Source organism: Acomys minous (genome assembly GCF_964271855.1).
Source record: "Acomys minous genome assembly, chromosome: 15".
Taxonomy (NCBI): domain Eukaryota; kingdom Metazoa; phylum Chordata; class Mammalia; order Rodentia; family Muridae; genus Acomys; species Acomys minous.
Genome location: NC_140497.1, coordinates 33,565,781 through 33,586,016, shown reverse-complemented (window position 1 = coordinate 33,586,016; position 20,236 = coordinate 33,565,781). Strand labels below are relative to the sequence as shown.

At 42.5% G+C, this 20,236-nt stretch overlaps 1 protein-coding gene across 5 annotated transcripts in view; it reads right to left on the bottom strand.

Moving 5' to 3' along the window:
* FAT1 (FAT atypical cadherin 1) overlaps positions 1-20,236 on the bottom strand; it is a 121,714-nt gene that overhangs the window by 41,158 nt on the left and 60,320 nt on the right. For all 5 annotated transcript variants that reach the window (XR_014774855.1, XM_084758651.1, XM_084758653.1 and 2 more), the window contains exons 4-6: positions 5,604-5,665; positions 2,472-2,801; positions 1,936-2,146 (exon numbers count right to left, since the gene is read on the bottom strand). Coding sequence is in view for 4 of the 5 variants with exons in the window: in XM_084758651.1 (XP_084614777.1) it covers positions 1,936-2,146; positions 2,472-2,801; positions 5,604-5,665 (603 nt within the window). In the remaining variant the exon portion in view is untranslated. The remainder of the gene's footprint in view (positions 1-1,935; positions 2,147-2,471; positions 2,802-5,603; positions 5,666-20,236) is intronic.

The following is a 20,236-nucleotide window of genomic DNA, read 5'->3' as shown; positions in this document are numbered from 1 at the left end:
TGAGATCTGATGTCCTCTTCTGCAGATAAAGCACTCATATACAATAAATAAATAAATTTAAAAAAAAACTACTTACAGAGGCAAGTTTCTGTCCTATTCTTACTATCCCAGATATAACCCCCATTACGTTCTAAACAAAACTCTCTTCAAATCCATGGAACTTGAGACACATTATGAGAAGAAATGGAATGAAAATGAGGCTTTAAGGTCACACTGAAAAATCTATGGCTAAATCTACCTCAAAACAAAAAATGCGTGCGTGTGTGCGCGCGCACGCACGCACACACACACACACACACACACACACACACACACACACACACACACACAGAATCATCCCCCCTACCACCACTGATGTCATTGGCATCATCAACAACAACAACAACACCATCATCATCATCATCATCAACCAAACCTAAAACTATTGATGCAGGGACAAGTAGGAATCAACACATTTGTGACTGGGATGCACAGCCATGCATACACTATGAAAAGAACTGTGATGAGGGAGAACAGAAGTCTCTAGAAACAAAATCCATGCTTTGATATATATATATTTTTTTTTGATCTCATAATCGTGTGTCAAATTATGTGATCTCAGCAGATACCTTCTGCTGTACAGTTCAGGTCACAAGTCATCTGAAAGATGTAAAACACTTCTCTAGCAAGTGTGTCTCCTGGCCCAGCCAAGGGAAGCAAGCAAGCGTGGAAAGCAAGCACAGAAGAAGAAGAACAGTCAATCAAACCGGTTCCCGGCAGAGAGGGAGGAAAACAAAGTCTGATACGGCACAACAGAAGATGGTTAATCTGGAAACGTGAGAAGAGTTACGAGAAAGTGAACATCCTCACTATGGTTAACTACGGCATCATCGATCATCTCTGCCTTAAGAACAACGGCTTCAGAAATAATCATTTCACAAACCAGGAGGCACCGTGACTAAGAGGCGGAAGGAGGAAGTGGCTACGGTTCCAAGGAGAGGTGGTGGTTGCAAACATACTTTTGATTCGTTACGCAGCCTTGGGATTACAATATTGTGGGGAAACACGTTCTCAAAGCAATCTGAGCGCGAGGCGCTATGGCCCATGCCTATGATCCCAGCTACTCGGGAGGCTGAGGGAGAAGGATGGCAAGTTTGAAGCCACCCTACGGTGTAGGAGCAGAGAGCATGCTTAGCATGTTCAAGGCCTGGATTTACCTAAAAGGGGGTGGGAAGTGGAGGGGATCACATGAGGTGTAAAGCCCAGTGTAATCTTTTTAAAAGTAAATTGTATGAGTTCATTATATAACCAAAATGCTGACTTAAGCGTGTATACTTTATAGGAGGGTGAAGCTTCCTGGAAAATGAGGTAAAAAAACATTAAGAAACTATAGCCAACATTATACATTTCATAGAACATGCCTGTGTATGTTATATACATGGCCTGGTCCAAAACGTTTAGGTTCCTGAAACTCCTTGCATATGTACAAAAATACTTTTGTGAGAACTTGATGGCTATGTTTGTTCTTTTTAAACTCGTATGCATATGGATGTTTTCCCACTGCATGTTAGTGTGTGTCCCACACGCATGCAGTGACCGTGGAGGCCAGAAGGGGGCATCAGGTCCTGGAACTAGTGCTATAGAGGATTGTGAGCTGGTCTGTGCGTGCTGGAAACGGGACGAGTCCTCTGGAAAAGCAGCCAATGCTCTCTCCCCACCACTGGAACCATCCCTCTGCACACATACAGGAACATTTATTTTAATATATGTTGTGAGATCTTTTGCTGCTGTCAAATCATTACGGTTTAAGGAAATTCTTCACCTATAGATCTTTTCCCAAAATTAACATTCTAACAACAACAAAAAAACAAACAAACAAACAAACAAAAATAAACAGTGCCAGGTTGTCAGCATAACCCCCACACAAGGATGACAAAAGCTATGAGCACCACCTACCGATGATGTCAAACCACAGAGGCATGCCAGGGGGCTCCACTGCTATCACCCCGATCATGTGAGCCACTGGGTCACTTTCCATTACGGTGAATGTGAAAACCGATTCCTCAAATGAAATGGGCTCGGAGGACGGCTTGGGCTTGGAGATCCACTCAATATGGAGTCTGGTGGTTGATGACTTCTGAGGGCGACCGTTGTCAATTGCCTTAATCTACAAAATAGGAACAGAAAAGAGGAAAACAGAAAAATCACAAGTTTACATCTCCTATCTGAAGTCAAGATTTGTTTGATCATTCACGGAGTCAGTTTCAAATATTCTAAACTGGTATCTGAACACATCCAGTGTACGCTTCACGCTTGGGTGACAAGAAAAGGTGTTTCATGGCCATACTCACCGGAGCCAGAGCTGATAAGAAAATAAACCCACACTTCCCAAACATTTTCAAGCTCTGCCAGGTGACTTCGCTGAAGCCACTGGCTCAGTGGAAAGAACTACACACAGGCTCCCAGAAAGGCAGGGGAGAAATGCAACTCACTGAAAGAATGTCATACTCCCCAGCTGCGGAGAACTTTTTGGATGAGACCACTCCCGTTTTGGGCTCGATAGAAAACCTTCCGTGCTCATTCCCTTCCTCGATGCTGTAGGAGAGCTCGGCGTTGGGTCCTTCGTCCTTATCCACAGCGATGACGCGGTACAGAGGCTCGCGTTTCGCATTCCTTTCTCCTTCTGCTTTTTCTCGCTCCGGGAGCCTGATTTTGTAAAACTTCTGTAGGAACTGAGGCTTGTTGTCATTTTCATCGAGGATTTTCACGATGACCCTTGCAATGGTGGATCTGGGGGGTGTGCCATTGTCTGTCACGGTAACCTGGGTTTTAAAGGTTAAGAAGTATCTTAAAAGAACATGTAAAAAGCAAAGCTTTTCTTCCTAATTCAAGTGAGTATTTGCAGAAAGGTCTTCAGCTCACACAGTACCAAGGTCCATCCCACCTCCTCCCATTCTGACACTGCATCAATTATTATGTAGGTTAGCTAAACGCTTCTGGCTTTACTGACAGAGAGGCAGCGACCTGGACGGTGGCGAAGACACAGTTGTCCCTTCTCACTCATTTCCAACCGGTCTCTCTCTTCCCTATAGCAATGTTGAAATCAACTTTACCCAACACTGAGTATTTTTAGGTTCATTAATGAGATGTTGAATATATTTTAAGTCCTCCTGAGAAAGTTCACTTTGCATATTCAAACACAAATTCTCTACATAATACATTAAAAGACTGCCACGTTCAGTCTGTTTTCATGAAGTATATGCTAAAGCAGTATTCTAAAGTATATGCTACTTATCGCAAATTTAAATAGTACAGGTTTGAATACTGACCATGACTTTGATAGTTTCCTTAAATGTTTTAGCGGATGAACAAATATTTTAGCCCATTGTATTACATAAGGTTTTCAGAGACAAAGCAATGGAAAATAACTTGCTTCTAGGTTACTCAGGATGGGAATAAGGGTGTCTATTACTACACTACTGGCTAGGCCTGAGTCAATGTCACCCTTGAAGGTCAAGTTTACAGTGGCATATATTAAAAATAATGGCCCTAGTCACAACTTCGTTCAGTCACACTCCACCTCTTTCTAGATTAACTAAAAATATTTTTTAAAAAAACATTGAAAGAATAAAATTTTCATGAAAATATGTTCTTTTGGAAACTTGGAAGTTGTAAATCTAACTTATAAAAGTGTGACTATATCATTAAAGGGACTTGTCAAAAAGGATTTAGGAAAATAACAGTTGCTTTTGTACACTGTACACTGAAATATATGGTTTATCTTCCTAAGCCTTTCAGGATAAAACAAAATAAAATTATTGTTTTAACATTAACCTCTCTGACCCCTTCCTTCCTGTCACGTGTCACATGACCTGTACAGGAGAAGAAAACTGGAGAAGCAATATAACCAAACGCTCTCCGTCGCAGGTTGAAGTTTAGTGTCAATAAATAGCCTTTCCAATATTTGAAGCAACATACTCTCCTCTCCAAGGCAGTCAAACTTGACAGCAGTCAAGTCTTCAAATACAGACACAAAAGAGTGACAGGCACATACGACAGATACACAAACTCCTTCTGCGCCTTTCCCATCATGCCTCAGAACTGTCTTCAAAGCCCCATGTGTCTTACACCTGCTTCAGCATGGCCTCTGATGCTCACTGTGACACGGGGATCTAAAGTATACAACTGATGCGACACCTGCAGTTAAAACTAGGGTGAGGGGAGGGACCCCGAAGAGCAGGAGGTAACCTGCAATTCGTGGCATACTTTCATTGCTTCAATTCTGTAGTAATTGAATGGAAGTTCAAAGCCCTGCTCTGTAATAAAGAAAATGAATCCAAGGGAGCCAGACAGTCTATAAATGAAAACTCAACTGCAATATAAGTCAGAATTGCCAATGGGAAAACACTGTGGCTCTGAAACTAACCGGCCACCCACAGACCTGAACACACCTATGTATGCGCGTGTGCACATGCACGCACACCCACACACGTAAAAAGAAATATTAATAGTTTACAGATAACTCAGGATATTTTGACCAAAGATGGAATTGAGTAGACATCATTATGAAGAGCAGAAACAAGATCTTTTTTAAAGTTTTTTTTTTTTAATTTTAAAGCAAGTCATCATTTAGAACTTTCTGTACAAACCTTACTGTTAAGAGTTTAGACATGTTACCCAGTTGGCCACCATTAACAAAAGCACCTAACTCTCATGTCCGGCTCTGCTAGTGAACATCAGCACACGATGAGAAATGTCCACAGAGGTGCGGGCTTGCTCTGCTGTACCCGGTCTCCTGAGGTGGCCTTTCTCAGACGCCCCTATCTGTTTCCATGTTACATTCTACCTGTGTCCTTCAAAATCACCCCCCCGCCACCATCATTCTGCGAACTACTGGCGCCCAACCAAAATGGAGTGCACAGACATCTTTAACTAGCCAGATTATTTTAGAAGAGGAAATGCTTGGTTCCCATCTATTTTCACTTTTGATATTTTTTAGCAAACTTCTTTAGGTTACCAAGAAATTCAAGTGGAAAAACCACATGACTAACCCAATGATTTAAGAGTAAAGCCACCTGGAAATAAACAAAGCACAGCGTAAATGGTTAGATTTGATTATAAACACATCTTAGAGGTTTAACTGGGAGAAAAGAAAATCTATGGAAGGTACAGAGTAAAAATGTCACTTCTGTAAATAAAAATGAAATCCAAATGACAATAGTTACGAAAGTATTTGCCAATCTGTGTAAGGAATGCATGGAATGAAGTGCAGCACTTAGAGGGGTGCATCGTAGGGTACAGTTCCTTTACTCTGAGCATGGGAGGAGGGGAAAGGGGGGATAGCGTTAAAACATTAGGGCCTCGCAGGGTGGCGCACGCCTTTAATCCCAGCACTCAGGAGGCAGAGGTTGGTGGATCACTGTGAGTTCAAGACCAGCAAGGTCTACAAAGCGAGGCCAGGACAGCCACGGCTACACAGAGAAACCTTGTCTCGAAAAGCCAAAATAAATAAATATAAGCAAACAAACAGAACATTAGCAGCTATTAATGACAGAAGTGGGCGTGTTCTCAGGGTGCTTCTGACTTGAGTGTTTTAAACATAATCAGAGCTAAGGGAGACTTACTTCTAGAATGTGCTCATCCTGCTGCTCTCGGTCAAGCTTCCTCGATGTGGTTGTGATGAGACCTGCAAAAGGGTGGAAGTTTATTTATTGATCCTAACAAAGCACCATCAGTCACCCCGTCCGGTTATCTTCCTTATAAACCACAGAGATTCTTTGATCTGTCTTGCTTTAATGATTCTCGGAAACACCAGGCAAAGGGCAGAACTAGCATGAAAAGGGAAAAACTCAAATCCACTGCATTTTCTGGTCATAAGACATGCTGTCCGAATACAAATGTAAAGGTAAAAAATGAAGTAATGCAGAATTTCATCTTTGCCTGTATCTCCACTACCTGCTCCAGAGATAAGATAAATAGTGAATTCACTTCTATGACTATGCTAAAAAGGAACCATTAGAAACCTTACTTACTCCCTTCCAATGATCCCTTCCAACCATCTATCTTCAAATGAATTGTTATTTTTATAAAGGGGGGTTTGGTGGATGTTATCTTTCAGGTGATGCTGCCTAAACAATGGTCACTTAATATACAGTAAGAGAAAAAGAAAGTGATGTTCACCCCGTATTCCCCTCTTTTATTATATTATCAACTAGAATAAAATGCCAACCTCTCTCTAGAACTTTAATCTTACCATCTTGATCTATGCCATAAGGTAGAAGATTGTTAAAATTGTTTTAATACATTTGAGTGCTTCACTACGTGAGTTTGACTAAGCTCTAAAGCAGTGGCTCTCAACCTTCCCTCATGTCATGGTGATCCTTGAGCCATACAATTATTTTCATTACTACTTCATAACTGTAATGTTGCTGCTGCTATGAAGCGTAATGTAAATATATGTGTTTTCTTAAGGTCTTGAAGGGCTAAGAAACCCCCCCCCACGTTGAGCACCACTGCACTAAAGCATCCTGTACAGTTGGCATCAGCTGCGTCTGGTGCATTGTGGAGTGTCGTAAGAACTAGGTAAGAACTAGACCTGAAATCAGGTGAAGTCTTCTTAGCCAGATGGGTGCTGGGGCAATCCTTCTCCTTCCCAGCGCTGCCAGGAAAACAGTCCAAGAATTCAAGAATCAGCCTTACAGCTGGGCTTGTCTGCACACGCCAAGCGAGTTGATACGGGAGCTACCGACAGCTAATGACTTCCAGGGGAGGCAAAGGGAGTTTTCTCCGAGAGTGTGACCCTTTCTAAGTACACCATGTTTTCCAGAAGTTGGTCCCACACACTGTAAGCCCACAGATTGGACTGGGTGGGATATTTTTTTAATGAGGAAATGAAATTGGAAGGAGGAGCTTAGAGCAAGATCTGGGAGGGGCTGGAAATGAATAGGATCAAAATACACTGTAGGAAATTCTCAACGAACTAATGAACAAATCACAAAAGCAAACAAACAAACAAACAAAAAAACCCGGCTTTGCTTAAATTACTTTTCTCCTATAATCCTAACTACTTTCACAGAAGCAATTAAAGACTATTTAAAATGTTTCTCTAAATTTGTAAACAGCAGACATGTATTTGTACTAACTCAATGATTTTTGTTCTTAAATAATTACATTGTAACTTCCACACAATGCAGCCAAGCAGTGCTGCCTCTCAGCAAACCAGAAGGCCATGCTATGGCTGGGCACAGGGCTTTCCCCCAAAGTATAGCTACAGACACACCGGGCTCAAGGAAGATGCTTCCAGTTTCATAACAACAGGACGCAAAGCCCAACATGACACAGAGCTTCCCTTTCAGGGTCATCGACTCTGTTCCATGAAAAGTTTACCAACCACAGCCCCACCTACCGTGGGTTTAAAACAGTTGCAAAAGACAGGAAGCCACTTTTACGTGTTCCACCTAATTGTCCTAATGTTCCCATGGTCTAGTCGCTGCCACTAGCTAAGATGGCATGGGAAATGGCTTGGCACGCTCACAAGAGCAACTTCTGTCTGGCCCTCACTCAGCCATCCATCCACCCAGGGCACACAACAAAATTCCCCTTTGCACTTGGCTTACATCAAAGTGCTAAGCAGGGGATTCAACAGTCTATGTTGCCAATACAATATGGACCCAAGTCACCTGACCATCCATCTCCTTTACAGCTTTAGGTTTAGAGTTACTTGCACACCCTGGTAAACACACCCCCTCATATTCTCCCCACCCCCACCCCCCACAAGTCAGGGGAACAGAGATTCCATTCAAATGCAAAGGCTGCAAGGTCTAGTCTAATTTACTCCCACCCCCTCTCCCTTCAAACTCCTATCCTGGAGTCACCTGTTAAGCTCCCTAGGGCTAATGAGCCCATGATGGAGACTGCAATGGTAGAGAGATAGCCTACGTGGGTCACACCCCTCACCAAGGGATGTTCGCGACAAAGCACTGATCCAAATGCAGAGTACAGCCCCAGACAAGGTCCTGTAAGAAACTCTGCGTGTCTGCTTTACATGGTCTGTAGGCAACCTACGTGATAATGCCAACGTAGCCTTCCTACAGTCATGACACTCTCACCAAGAGAATTCTACCAAAGGCTCCTAGAGCTTTCTCTCAGAGACCTTCACCAGCATAGGCGATGCCCGTGTGTCTGATGGCCCAGCGTGAGGAGAGGTGCCTTCTCTGAGAGGAGTCCAGTGGGTTTACTACAGAATTTTCATACCAAAGGAACACTACAGAGAAAATGAAAGTCCTTAATGCAGGAGGAAAACCAGGTGCCTCTCTGAGGTGTGTTCTGCCTTCCTGGGGTGTGCTTCACCAAGCACACTGCGAGTTCAACACCCTGGGGTGCTAGCCCGGCATTCTGCACCCTGCCCTGTGCACTTAGTCCACATTTATACTCCTTCTCAGCACTCTCCTCTTCTATGTCTCCTTCCTGCTGGTTGGCACACAACCCCTTCCCCACTGGACAAACACTTACTTCAAAACTGAACATCGAGGCAAGCATGGTGGCGCACGCCTGTAATCCTTACACTTGGGGAGGCAGAGGCAGGCAGATCTCTATGGGTTTGAGGCCAGCCTGGTTTATAAAGAGAGTCCATGACAGCCAAGGCTACACAGAGAAACCCTGTCTCAAAAAACAAAACCAATCAATCAAACAAACGAACAAAAAACCACCTGAATACTCACTGGGTGACTAACCTCATACAAGTGCCATGAAATATTCTAATAAATGGCATTATGTATCTCTTTAATAGAAACAGCACAAAGATCAAGGTCAGGTGTCTGAACTAAAAGGAAGTTAATTTTTCTCTGCTGTTCCCAGTAACTCACTAACAAGGTCACAGCTAGAAGTTAGTTCTGTTAAGACCCAAATGAGGATTTTTAACTTCCTAGCACATCCAACGCATGATTTACTGTGTTTATGGTATTTCAATTCTTTACAAAGTCTAATCTTTGACTTCTCAAAACTTAGGGAAAAGTGACCATGATTAATCACAATTCATTTTAGTAGGAGAAAGAAAGAAAGAAAGAAAGAAAGAAAGAAAGAAAGAAAGAAAGAAAGAAAGAAAGAAAGAAATGAAAAGTCAAAAACTGAAAAAGATAAAAGCAGCAAACACACACAGGCAGGTGCTTCTGGTTGTAACTGTGTGTCTGCTATCATTTTCTGCAAGTACCTTGCAGTTAAAAATAGAGAAGGGAAAAAAAAGGACAAAGACTAGAAATTTTCCACCCTTGATTTAGAAGAACATTGGAATCTCTATGTACAGATCCTATAGGGCGGCTTGAAGGAGCAGGTAAATTTCCTACCTTCACACTCGTTGGTATCTACAAATGTCCCTGATAACTGTGTATGGCACTACAGGACCACACCACACCTTACCAAAACTGATGAGCATAATTTACAACTCCCTTGACTAACACAGAGTCGTGTCTCCACGACACAAGGGCAGGAACTAGAACCTGACACGGGTAAGCTGTGCGCAGGCAGATAACACCTGCTGAGAACTCTAAGGTCTAAGAGCTTTAGAATTCGGCTGGGTAGGTTGTAGCCATCCCTACCGTTCCTATAGCCAAGCACGGAAAGTATAAGCATGGCCATCAAGACAAGACCAACCAGCCTCAAGCCCCCTAACAGCTGATCATCCCTGTATAAACTATCAGTTGAGTCTGTACAAGGCCAAAAATGCCAAGAGTCCCGAACTAAATTATGACCTTTTTTTTCCTCCCTTTTAAATCCACCAAGGTTTAGGAAAATTTTGCTCTATAAGCAAGCTGATATAGCAAATGACTATCATATTAATGGCTATAGGGCTTACTACGTGCTCAGGGCCTATGTCTTCTTCATCTTTAAGTAAATTATCTACTAGATAATATGTCCATTTTTACAGATTCTGAAGATTAACTCTTACCCAAAAATCTGTGGAGATGTTGGGAGTTTAGTAACCCAGACCATCAGTGCCTAAAGCCTACACTAAAAGTAAGAAAACCTAGGGCTGAAGTGGCAGCTCCACTGGTAAAGTGACTTCTTTGGAAACATGAAGTCCTGAGTTCGGATTATCAAAACCCTCATAAAAGCTGTCATCGTTGTATACAAAGTGCTAACTTCAGCTCTGGGGAAGAAGCAGAGCCTGGTAGATCCCAAATCCCAGCCAGCCTAAGCCTAGCAAAAACTAGGAGGCCTAGGCTCAGTGTAAGACCCTACTCAAAACTAGAGATTGAGTAAAGAGCAGGAGGGAGGGAGGGAGGGAGGGAGGGAGGGAGGGAGGGCGGAGGGAAGGAGAGAACATCCATGTTTATATTCCTCGTGGGCCTGAACAAACAAATGCACTTGCATACAGACAGACAGCTACAGACTCAAACACACACAAGACACACACACACACACACACACACACACACACACACACACACAGAGAGAGAGAGAGACACACACACAGAAAAACAAAAGGAAGACCAGGGGATCTGAGGATCTTGTAAAACCAAGGAAGGAAGGAAGAAAGGAACAACAACATGACAAACACAAGAGAGTAGCCAGAGAAAGAAAAGCCAGGATTTTTAAATAGGACTAAGATCCATTGCTTCAGATCTGCAATAGGTGAAATTTAAAAACTGCAGAACTATGGGACAATGGCCTGAGTGTGTTCGGCCACCTGCCTAATCTTGCTTGGCAGGAAATTGACTTTCAACCATTTTTTTCTATTGTTCTACCTTGAGAATAAAACCAGGAAGGTGCACAAACCAGGGTCGGTGAGGAGTCCACTCACCTAACCTACAGTTCATCACCCGACCCATTACTTCACGTCTCCTTCCACTTCCTCAGCCTCTTTTTTGTTTTTTTACAATAATACATGAACTGTGTCCTTAAAAACCAAACACTACCAAGGCTGCTTTTTTTTTTCTCTTAGCCTGGAATGCTCTCAAGTTCCCGCTGTCTAATACAGTAGCACCTAGCTGCACACAGCCACTGAGCAACTGGAATGTGGCGAGGCTACCTGGAAAAGGGGATTTTCAGATTAAGTTTAATTACTTAAAAAGGCACTCGCCGTTTCTGATCCTATAAGTAGTCTCTCATTTCAAAGTACGAGCCAACATGTGAATCTGCAATATTTAAAATGTGTTTGTGGTTAAGATTCCAAAGATGTAACTCAGTAGCAAAATACAGTCATTATCCAAATCCAAGTCCTATAAACATCAGCCCGACAAATGCAAAGTTCTCCACTAGTCCAGTGTTGGGCTACATACTACTCTACCCTGCTCCAGCCCTCAGGTCTCTTCCTTATTTCTCGTTTCACAGGATACATACAGTTGGTGATGCACTCTAGTTTACCATAGTTACTTTGGGTATTGTCTAGTACCTAAAAATCACAACTTTGTGTTCAATCCAAGTTCTGAAAATTAATGTCTACCAGTATACACTTTTTTGCATTTGATAGCTTTGTTTCTAATGGTTTAAAATTGACAAACTAGGGGCTGGAAAGACGGCTCAGTGGTTAAGAGCACTGGCCGCTCTTCCAAAGGACCCAGGTTCAATTCCCAGCACCCACATGGCAGCTCACAACTGTCTGTAACTCCCAAGATCTGAAACCCTCACACAGATATCCATGCAGGCAAAGCATCAATGCACATTTAAAAAAAAATTAAAATTGACAAACTAAGTCCATACACAGTAGAAATGCTGTCCTAATAGCTACCAGCTCAGAGTTACCCGGTTATTTTGCCTGCATTGTTACTCGGTGTATCTGTCTCCCCAAACACATGCTCTGAAAGAGACACAAAGCTTTTGCCATTAAAGGTAAGACAGATCAGGGACAAGGGGGTCTAAGTATTTGTCTAGGAGCTGATGTGCCGGTGTTAACCATGGTAGTAAGTTAGTGGTGGGTCTTCATTGCAAACACCCTTTCATGTCTACACCCCTCCACACCCCCAAAATAAAACAAGCTGTAAAATGGCCAGAAGATGTGACCTTTGATTGACAGCTATTACAGATCTTTTCCTTGTGCCTGTAAGCAAGTTGCACCTAGGGAGACCAGCAAAGGTGTTATCACAGCATCCCAGCTGCTTTATTACAAAGGAGCCCTGAGGTATCAGCACTCTGGCCACTAGGCAAACTGAACAAAGAGTTTGCTGAAGCCAGACTTCCTCAGGAGGCTCGTCTCAGCAAGGACAGCTCAGTGCAAAACTTAGGAGAACCCACAGCAAGCAAGCTAAGACTAGGGACCTCCAGATCACCTTACAGACCAGATCTCCTTACCTCCTGAGGACCAGACCCTGCTGGCTGTTCTGCCTAAGAGCAGCTGCGTTTGATTAGGCAAAAACAAACAAACAAACAGGAAGGACACTCCCTCCTAGTGACTCAACAAAATGCTTGCAAAGAAGGCAACAGTGAAGCCCGTGACTGGTCCCTAATTCAAGGCATTGACTGGACTGACGGAAAGGGAAGCAGTACAGTGACCTGTGGGACTACAAGTGAGCCCAAAACACGATCCTGTTCCTTGTCTAACTATGTAATCAGGCTGTTTGTACTTGTCTGGGCTCAACATTGGACTCTAATATAAGAGTTGGCATATGCCTTACAGTCTTATTACAGGTAAAGGAAGTTGAGCTGGCCACAGGAAAAGCAGAACTTTTTTTTTTTTTTTTTTGGTGGGGGATAGGGTGGGAGTGTGTGCTTTCATTTGTTTTCTTTTGGGGACTGGGTATCATTAGCCCAGGCTGCCCTGGGTCTTGTATCCCTTTCGCCTCAGCCTCTAGAATCTTGGCATTACAGGTGTGATCCGCCACACCCAGCTTTCCTTCTTAGCACATTAACTGGATGCTTCCTTTGGTTCCAGACTAAGCATTCTAGGAATCTGAAACACTAAGGAAAATCAAAATAGTCAGCTTCAGACTATTTACAACCCGTAGGTTGTAAATCTTAAGAGTGGTTGAGCAACTTTTAGATAGTTACAAGAACAAAAAGGCAAACGTTAGTATGAGCCTCATGGATAGACGCAGTGTGTCTATGTGAAGTATGTATGGAAATGCTTACAAGCCAAACGTGTCAAAATCAAAAGGAAGAAGCTAGTAAATGCTAAGAAGGGGCGAGGACAGAGGGTGTTTCACTTTTTACATTAAACAGTTCTTTATGGTAGTGATTTCTTGGGTTTTGTTTGTTTTTTGAAAGAGGGTTTCTCTGGGTTAACTCTGGCTGTCCTGGACTCACTTTGTAGACCAGGCTGGCCTCAAACGCACGTAGATCCACCTGCCTCTGCCTCTCAAGTGCTGGGATTACAGGCGTGTGCCGCCACCACCGCCTTGCTATCTATGAGATCTTTAGTTTTTAACAAATATTTTACTTTAAGAAACGTTAGCCTTAAAAATACTTGCTAAAGCTGGAAGCAAATACTATACAATTTACTGGGTGAAAATTAATTTTAGATTGAAAAAATTCAAATAAAATCTCTTGAAAGCCTCAACTATGCAGCCACTGACAATAAAGCCTGTTAGGTTCTTTTGATTTGTTTTAAACCATCACAGCAGTACACGGGAGAAAACTTTTTCTAGCAAGTTGAGGCAACTCAAAATGAACCGCACTATATTCTAAAATTGCTTCTCACCACACAAACCAAGTTTCCTAGAATTGGAGTGTGTTTTAAAATGCCCCGCCCAGGCAGTCCTGGTGTACACTTTAATCCTTGAACTCAAGAGTCAGAAAAGGCCACACTCAGCAATAACATGGGGGGCAGAGCTGAGCTCCAACCCAAGAGGGTTTATATGAAGACCCACCTGCACAATCTCAAGAAGGTTCCCTGGCGATCTCGAGTTATAGACCATAATAATCCTTTTTACTCTAAACGAAACAAAACAGAACAAACAGCTCCTACTTTCTGACTTTAGTAATTTTTGTTTTAGTTGCTGTAAAAATTACTAACAGTCATATCTGGATACAAAGTATATTTACTTCTTTAAGCTGCCATTGAAATAGAGAAAACCATAATATATGAATCATGATGTATGAGAGGAAACAGCACTGTAGAAAATACTTTAACTGGTGAACAAAGAGCCATGCTGAAGGCTCTATTTCTCAGAAGTGACTTAAACATCTCCCAGAATCCTCTTGCCAAACGTGCTAATTATTATTGACTAACTCATTAAACCCTAGGAAGGCAAGTTAAAGGGAAGGAATTTTCCCCTCATATAAGGCTAAAGCGCTATAAATGTCTACCTCAGAGCGCATTTTTCTTCCTTTTGGGTAAATGCTTCTACTGTGAGTTGAATGGCGGGTCCCAGCCAAAAGGTCCATCTAGCCTGGAACACTGAAGGAAACAAGGCCTCTCTAGTTAGAACATGATCTCTGAAGTTGGAACTAAGGACCTCCGGGTGGCAGCATCTTGACTTGAGAAGGCTCTAAGTTCAACCAGAAGTGGCCTCTCAAGAGGAGATATGAGACTGAAGGACACGGGAAAGAAGGTCTCACAGCCAGAGACCTAATTTTAAGCGATGCTGAAGCCAGGGAATGACTTCAGAGGGAGAGTGGCCTCAGGTGGCTGCCCTCAGACTCCCCTCCCCCCATCCTTATCTGTTACAGTAGCCCTAGGAAATTAAAACATTTCTAACATCAACAGGTTGACACTGAGGTACAACTGCTACACAAAAACCAAACACTTAATATATACAATTTCATTCATCTCAAGTTGGATTTTCTGCATTACCAGCCTAAGTCATCCATCAGTTCTCTTTGAAAGTGTTTCTCATTCTTTCCTCCACTCTAAAAAAGGGACTTGCTAACTGTTTTTTCAGTAGCATTACTAACAACAGCTATAAATACTTCTTTAATGACTCTAAAATAGAAAGTCTTGATTATAAGGTCGTTCCAACTAAGGACAAAGATAGAATCAAAACCATTCTACATTCTCAAGGTTTCACATAGCAAGCAACGGGCAGGGCACCATGAGATCAGTGCGAATAACCAGGGCAGTCCCCAAAACTAACCAGACGGTATATTCTCTCTGGTCAGAAAATACACATTAACTCTCCCTGCATCCGCAAACCTATCTTTCTTATCTTAGCTATCTCTCTGTTCCTCTTCTACACTGACACCGATTTTTTTTTTTACTTTGAAATTAATGTCAACTATTAGATTAAAATCGTAGCATTTAAAGACAGTGTTCTAGATAGAACCTTACGCATCTCAAACCCTGCGCTGCTAAGCAAGTTTCTTCTTCTTGTTTCCATGGTATTAACGTTGAAATACAATTAGCATTAGTTATGCTGCCAAAGGACCTCCAGAGACTATGGTCATAGGGAAATAATGAGGGAAAAATCATTATGCTTTAAATTGGCATATTAAAGCAAAAATTACTGAGATACAACACAGGAGGCAACAAATACGAAATGCCATGTAACACATGACTGTGTGAGCATCTTCTCCGCGAACGTTAGCCTGCGTATACGTATAACAATGGTCTCAGAACGAAGCCACTTGTGGCAGCTGTGAAGATCACAGAGGATGGAGGGAAGACAGACAAGCAACGGATGTGAAAGAGGACACAGGAAAAGCAGAAGCATTCCAGCTGGCTGAGTTCTAAACCCCTTTACCAGTGAACTGGAAAGCAGGCCCTGAGTGGCATTCCCACAGTCACTGTTGTGCTTGCTTCTGCCATGGATACAATAACTGGATACAGAGAGGTCCTGCCCTTAAGGACTTGAGCCAGGAACAGAACCAGGCAACAGGCAAGATCAGAACCAACAATGAAAAGTCAGAGTCGACCAACAGGGAGGCAGGACAACACTTTTCTCGCCTCCCTGCTGGAGACACAGACGGCACCATAGGCAGACCCCTGAGCAAATGGTCGGCTCTCCCTATAGCGTCTGCTCCCGGAGAGCTTCCCACTGAAGCCCAGGGCTTCGGCAGGCCCCGGCTTCATTTAGGTGGCGTTCGGAGACCGCATCTAACTACCGTCCTTTGGGAGCTCTTTGGCAGCTGTGGCCATCTGAGCAGCTATTGTTTGTCACTGCGGTACTGGTGCCGGCAGGATTAGGCTTGGAGCCAAAAATGGAATTCTATTCATAGCCTGTCAGGGCTGGAAGGCAGCTCGGAATTCATTTAGCTCGAACTTTCAGAACTCTGCAGAAAACACTAATAAAATTAATCAAATGGCCATTCTAAAACCACGCAAGGAGTGGCTGAGGTCAGTACCACTGGCTCCTCTTCTGCTCTTACGTCTGTCCTACGAGCTGCTTCCTGTTGGAAATTGGTGGTTTCAAAACACAAGATCATCAGGCAAATCAAATTCTCAGAGAATTAATTGTTTTTAGTGCTCTACACAAGTTATGTGGAGGAGGCAGGGGGGAAGAAAGGCACTAGACCTCCTTTAAGGTCAGTATCAGTGAACCTCAACTTGTGTATTTAAGTGCAAAAATCTTACATGTCATTTTAGTCACTGACATGCAGGGAGACAGAAAAGCAGAATTCTCCTTGATTCAACTGATCCTAAGGAGTCCATAAAAACAGGCTTGATGCAGAAAAATGTGTCACCAGAAAAAGCTTTAGAGATAATACATTTCATTATAAAATTAAAAACTAGTATAAAAAATAGATTTTTAAAAAAGCCTGTAGTCCTTAAAAACACACACAGGTAAATGTTTTCTTTGTTTTTTGCTTTTTGTTGTTAATGAATTCCGGCCATTGTGGTGTGAGTGGCCCTTCACTTCCTTTCTAGAGCTATCAAAAGTTACCGGAAACGCTCGGAAGTTGTTTGCAGCTGTAGCTACTTCCTATGGCACTTTGTTAGGTCTACTTTCCAGCCACAATCAAATGCCATTTTCTTATTACCTCACTACTCACTAATACGAGGCTGCTTAGTAAGGAGCGTGGGCTATCACGTGCATACGTGCCCACCGTATCTACCAGCACTGTAGTATTCTGTGGCTTCACAACACTTTATGGATCGTTAAGTGTAAATATTCTATCTCCACTAAATCTATCTGTAATCGTCTGCTGAACAATCACACCATTGCTTACATCCAAGATGGATAGTTCCATATTAAATACGCTGTTCCACCTGAAAGCAAGTAGGTAAAAAAGAGCCTCGTATATGGGTATGTAGTCATTTGGGTATGAACAACTCAGTCCTCGACAAGGTTAGGCAAAGAACAACGGGGGAAATAGTAAAAGCCCACCAAGACCCAAGAGCAAACCATGAGAGCTGACATTTGAAGCTCTAGTTACTTTTAATAAAATATACCGGCAAGTGCAAGGACAAAAACATCAAAAACTTCGACATACCTCATCTTCAACTGAGACACAATTCATTTCTTGAGGGAGGAAAGAATTAGAAGCTTACTGTCTACTTCTACACTTTGGCCCATGAGCTTGCTTAATCTCAAAAAATGTGACGTTGTTAATGAAAATTCTAACTGTTGTAATTTAAACAACTAAAAACTTGGAGAGGCCAACACTCAGCTCACCCTTCCTTGCACTCTTGTGGCAGCAATGAGAAAAGGTGCATCTTCTTATTCCAAAAAGAGCTTAAAATTCAAATAGCTACTACCATTCCAGAAGCAACAACAACAACAAAAATCAATACATTAACTATTTCCACTGTTCAGGATAACACATGAGAGGCAGGGGACTACTGCTCAGCTTGTGTAAAGTCGAACACAAACATTTTATGATACTGAAAATTACGCAAACTCGAAAGTTCCTTGTGTCGTTGGGCATGCCCCTTCCTTTTTAGAAGCTACGCAGATGCCTACACCGGACAGCTTACCCAGCTGAAAGCTTGTGGCCTTTCATACAAAAAAAAAAAAAAAAAAAAAAGTCCAGTGATTCCTACAGCACACAGTTAACGGCAGCAAGTTTAAACATCTTGTGTCATTCGAGAGCACAGTGGTTTTTAATGTGAAAAGCGCTGCAGAAACAGCACCAGACGAAAAGCAACATTACACTACACAGAATTCTTTAAGATACCTAATAAGGGCTGCAAAACCACACGCGCACATCCAAGACGCTGTACCAAGAAGCAGCAGTGAGGAAATTCATGCCTGTGGCTTGGGCCCCTGGGTGGTCTTGACCTCTCTGAAGTCACATAAATTATTTATACAGTGGGGAAAAATGCAAGTCAAGTACTTTTGGCGTTTCTCAACCCTTCTCACAAGGTCCCTACAAAGATTTAAAAGATCTAAGTGGGTGAAAGCTGATGGCAAAATCCAAAGTACAAAGCACGCAGAGAGAGAAAGAAGGGTGCAGCTTGAGCTTGCCATGAAGGATTAAGACTAGGCTAAGAGATCCAGAACGGTTAGAAAGTATAAGGAAACAGCAGAGACATAGAAAAAAGAAAGAACAAAAAAAAAAACAATGTTAGCTGGTCTCTCCCTGGCTATCTCCTTTAAGTCCAACCCTCAAAGACAATGAGGTGCACAAAGAAAAGCCTAATGTGGGCGGGCGTGGTGGCGCACACCTTTAATCCCAGCACTCTGGAGGCAGAGGCAGGCGCATCTCTGTGAGTTCGAGGCCAGCCTGGTCTACAAAGTGAGTCTAGGACAGCCAAGGCTACACAGAGAAACCCTATCTCAAAAAAAACAAACAAACAAACAAACAACAACAACAACAAAAAAAATTCAATCCATGCAATTCTGGCTAGGGACATAGCTCAGTAGCAGACCGTCTGTTTGCCTAGCAAATGTGGGTCTTTGCTCAATCCTCATCACTGCCAAAAGGGATGGGGGTAGGGTGGTAAGCAACCACAAAAGTTCAAGACCCCTTTTAAATCTCAAGTGGAGGGAAATAAATGACGCATCTGCTAAGGAGACAGACATAAAAGGTGCCTGCTGCTACAATCACACACATATCAGAAGAAAGATGGCCAGTTTGGGCTTGCTTACCCATTCCTAAGCCATCAAGTGTGGCCACAGAATAAAACGTCTTCATGTGCTTCTTTCCAGACAGAAAGAAGGACACCAGTGAATGAAAATTAGTAAAAGGTAATGTACTTACTAGAGGAGATAAAAAGCCAATGAAATGAGCAGAGAAAGGTGGATGGATACATACCTACAGACAAATAATAATAATAATAACTATTATTATTATTACTATTATTATTATTATTTATATATAATAATATTATTATAAATAATAAAATTTATTATTATTATTATTGGTTTATCAATAACTAAAGGGATTTTTCTAAGCATAGATCCTAAGGGAAGAACTAAAGAAAGATGATTGTCAGTGGGTACAGGTTGTTAACTCCTATGTAAAAAGACAAGAACTAAATAACAGGCATTTTGCTTTGTTTACTTAAGAGTGAAAAGAAATATAAACAGTTGCCTCTACTTGGAAATACAGACTACATTATTATTATTCAGTGTGCAAAGCCCAAAAGATGAGCCTGTTGCTACTTAATGGGAAAGCAATGGGACAAGCCGAGAGGCAAAAGGGATGCTGGGAAAGCATGGACAAGAGCCTTTACTGCTGCTGTCCTTAAAAAAGAAAAGAAAAGACAACAAAAAGAAAATAAAAAAGATAAGTTGGAACAAAGGAGCTTGGGGCTAGGTGGCTTAGATCACATCAAGCAGCTCGGAGCACAGAGGCTGTCTAGGAAGATCCCAGTAAGGGACAGGGCAAGATGGTGACACTGCAAAACAGAGAAGAGGTTCAGGGTTGGCTAGCAAGCTGGCTAGTTTTATGTCAACATGACACAAGCTAGAGTCATCAAAGAGGAAGCAGCCTCAACTGAGAAAATGCCTCCATAGATCAGGCTGCAGGGCATCTTCTTAATTTGTGATTGATGAGGGGAGGGTCCAGCCCATCATGGATAGAGCCACCTCTGTCCTGGGTTCTATAAGAAAGCAGGCTGAACAAGCCATAATGAGCAAGCCAGTAGGCAGCACCCCACCATGGCCTCTGCATCAGCTCCTGCCTCCAGGTTCCTGCCCTGCATGAGTTCCTGCCCTCACTGCTTCTGCTGATGAACTGAGGCATGGAACTGTGAGTGAAATAAACCCTTTCTTCCCCAAGTTGCTTTAGGTCATGGTGTTTCATCACAGCAATTGAAATCCTAACTAGAAAGTTAGCTTGCCCATGAAAGGCAACTGTTCCATCACTCTCCACCTCTGCCCCTGGAAAAGCCCCAGATACCAGAGCAAAAGAAAAGAAAAGAAGAGAAAAGAAAAGAAAAGGGAAGGGAAGGGAAGGGAAGGGAAGGGAAGACAAAAACAAACAAACAAAAAATCACACACAC